A 3,154-nucleotide genomic window follows, 5' to 3' on the forward strand; every position below is an offset into this window, starting at 1 on the left:
CGGGAAGCCCGAAATGGGCACCTGAGCCTCATCTTTTGACACCTCAGCAGAACTGCCCGATTTTCAGGGGGGCCGTGGGAACGAAGGGGACGGACGAGCGGGGTCAGAGCATCTGATTTCTCTGTGGGGGACCACTCGGTGCTGCTTTTGTTGCGGGGAGAGGCGGGAGTGGTTAGGCGTGCTGGTCTAAACCGTGAATGTTGAAAGACTGGAACACTGGAGGATCCAGAGGAGCATTGTCAAGACACGGGCCATAACGCCCTTACGAAGAGCTTCCCGCAGGTTTAGTTTAGCGCTGAGGGCCCGACTCGCTGCCCAGCTGCGGAGAGCGGCGTCCACCGCTTGTCGTGCCTTCGGGCCGTGCACCCCTCTCCAAAACTTCAGGGGCTTAACAGCTCGGGTTCCTCGTCCCGCTGCTGTCAAGGACGTGGAGACGTTCAGAGGCCCCACGGGTGGTCTGTAAAGACCCACGGTTTCTGGGCAGCTTTGTGCGGCTCCTGCGGAGGTTGCGGGCTAATCTCCACGCCCTGTCTCACCTGTCGGGATCCAAGGGAGCAAGATTCGGCACTCCGCACCCTTTCAAGCGCAGCTGCCGGCCCCCGGGAGTGGGGCTGAGCCGCTCACGGCCGGGCTGGGCGCTGCCCTGTTGCCCGAGCCCCTCAGCCGCCCCTCGCCGCAGGTGCGGTTCTCGCTGCCCCCGTCCCGGCTCCGGTCCTGCCCCGCCTGCGTGCCCGACACGGGGTGTCCTCGGCGGGTAGGCTCTCCCGCCCGGGACGGCTTTCCTCAGCCCGTGTTTTTGGTCGGACTAACTTGCCTGCACTGCGCCGGTCAGCCTTGCACCTTCGCCCTCCGGAGCTCAGGGCTCAATCCGGGGCCGGCTCGTCGGGGTCACTGAGGGAGCACGCGGTCCTCCTGACCGATCTCCTCACCCAGGAGCCCCGGAGGTTTGGATTTCCCCATGGGGATACCCAGTACTCTCTCTTTCCTCCGGGATGCGCCCCCGGCAGCGCATCCTCTCCCGCCTGCCGCTCCGCCTGCCCCTCCTCGGCTGCGGGGGGGTGTTGCGAGGTAGGCAAAAGGGAAAGTGAACGCAGCGGTGAAGATAGAGAAAGGCAGTCAACCTTAGACGTGTTGTTACTCAAGCTTTATTATTTAAAAAAATTCATAAAAAAAGGAAGGTGAACGAACGTCTTAGAAAACCCCCCCACATAAATAGGACATTCCGTCCAGCTCTGGCTATTGGCAGTTCTAGTATTTGACAACATCAGACGCGATTTCCTGGCATTAGAGAAATCCATTTCAAAATCGGTCATCACAAAGAAATACTAGAAATCCCAGTTAGCACTTGCTAGGCAGCACGGAGCACTTGTACACAACTTTTCAGACACACACCCGCGCACACACGCAGCTGGGAACAGATCCCGTAGGAAGAGAGCCTCCTTAAAAAATAGTAAACGCTTCTCGAAAAAAAAAAAAAAAAAAAAAAGAAAAAAAAAAGAAAAAAAAAAGGAAAAAAGGAAAGAAAGAGACATTTACAAAACGCACATGGAAATACAGTATTGACAGAGCGTGGCTGGCAAATCAACATGATTTGAATAGAGAAAGGACTATGGCACGTCTTGCTCGAAAGCTCGCACAGCAGCCTCCTTCGAGTGTCCCCGCGGGAAGACAGCTCCTGCCATCCGCGACGCAGTGCCTTCTCCCTCCCCACCTCTTCTCCCGCCCTCCCTCGCCTCTCCACCCCTGCGCTTCTTGCCAGGTCCTTTTTACACTTGGATGACCACCGTGCTGGGGCTCTGGAGCCGGGTTTTGTACTGGTTTAGCCAGCTCCGCAGCTCCGAGATCTTGTAGCCCTCTGGTCCTCTGCCTCCCTGGTACATCACCTTCTCCTCCTGGATGATGTAGAGCCTCTCGAAGTAGGCGCCGTAGGCGGCGCTGGAAGCATTGTCCATGGTGTCCACGGCCAGGGGGCAATCGGGTGCCCCTTCCCTCATCAGCTGAGCTGCCCGCAGCCTGTCCTGGAGGCACTGGTGCTTGGGGATGTTGTAGGCTGCGTCCGAGCTGACCCAGCCGTCGGAGGGGTGTGCTTCTTCGATGTACACCAGCAGGAAGTCGGCAATGTCCACGAAGTGCGCGGCCAGGCGCTGGAAGGACCGCAGGCGGGCCATGAACGGGGGTCAGGTGCAGCTGCCGAAGTTGAGGATGAGGGGTCTCTTGCCGCGGGCGAAGTCCAGGATGCGGAGCCTCTTCTGCCCGTCCAGCTGGATCACCTCGGGGTTAGGGGCCAAGGAACCCACGTGGGCCGACTTGAAGAAGTCCAGCTTCTGCCCGTGCCACACGGCTTTCAGCGACTCCAGGGTGAACATGCGGTTGGAGTCGGACACGCAGACCGGGGGGTCGTCGGGGGGCGGCTCCTCGCTGGCGCTGGCCGCCTCCTCTGCCGTGGGCATCGTCAGCATCTTCTTCCTAATGCACAGAAAATCCAGGAGCCAGAGCATCACGGCGGTGAGCAGGAAGCGGGGAAACAGGAGGATGCAGGCGGCCGCCTGGGTGAGCAGCTGCAAGGTGTGAACGCCGACGGAGTGGAGCATCGCAGCGGCTTGTGCAGCAGGGTGCTGGCTGCCGGGGGGCCCCCACGCACCCTGCGTGCCGGGGTCTGTGCAGCACAGCTGAGATCCCGCTTCTCTTTAAGCCCATTTTATAGTCAGGGATTTAAATGAAAAGTGACTCCACCTCCGTCCAGAACCCGCCCCTCTGGAACTTGAGCCTGGGGATTACCTACCCCTCCACTCTAATGACCTAAAAATACACAGACAAAAGGGGAGAGAGCCCCGGCGGGAGCCGCGAGGGACGTGCAACGGAGCAGGGTGCAGCCGCTATCAGGCGGGGCAGAGAGTCCGACACAGGGCACCGCCGGGGTCCCCGGCCTCAGATAGCGGCGGGCGCTCACACACAGCCCCACCGAGGACAATGCAACAGGCACATCGCGCCCCCGGCCCGGTTCCCCACGGGCTGTGCGGGGCCGGGGCGGGAGCGGGGGCCGGGGCCGTCCCGGCAGCGCCGGCAGGTGACAGGGACGGGCCGCCCTCTTCGCGTCCCTTCCTGCGCCTTCCTCCACTCCCCGCCCCGGCAGCTCGGTCGCCCCCTGAACACA

The 3,154-nt window shown here is 61.0% G+C and overlaps 1 protein-coding gene across 1 annotated transcript; it reads right to left on the minus strand.

Annotated features, from left to right (window-relative positions):
• Positions 1–1,733: 1,733 nt before the first annotated feature.
• On the minus strand, positions 1,734–2,689 carry DIO3 (iodothyronine deiodinase 3). The gene has a single exon (XM_040067674.2). It carries the CDS (start codon positions 2,589–2,591, stop codon positions 1,767–1,769), a length of 825 nt encoding a protein of 274 aa, XP_039923608.1. The 5' UTR covers positions 2,592–2,689; the 3' UTR covers positions 1,734–1,766.
• Between the last annotated feature and the right edge of the window lie 465 nt (positions 2,690–3,154).

This window comes from Hirundo rustica, chromosome 6 (assembly GCF_015227805.2).
Source record: "Hirundo rustica isolate bHirRus1 chromosome 6, bHirRus1.pri.v3, whole genome shotgun sequence".
Lineage (NCBI taxonomy): Eukaryota > Metazoa > Chordata > Aves > Passeriformes > Hirundinidae > Hirundo > Hirundo rustica.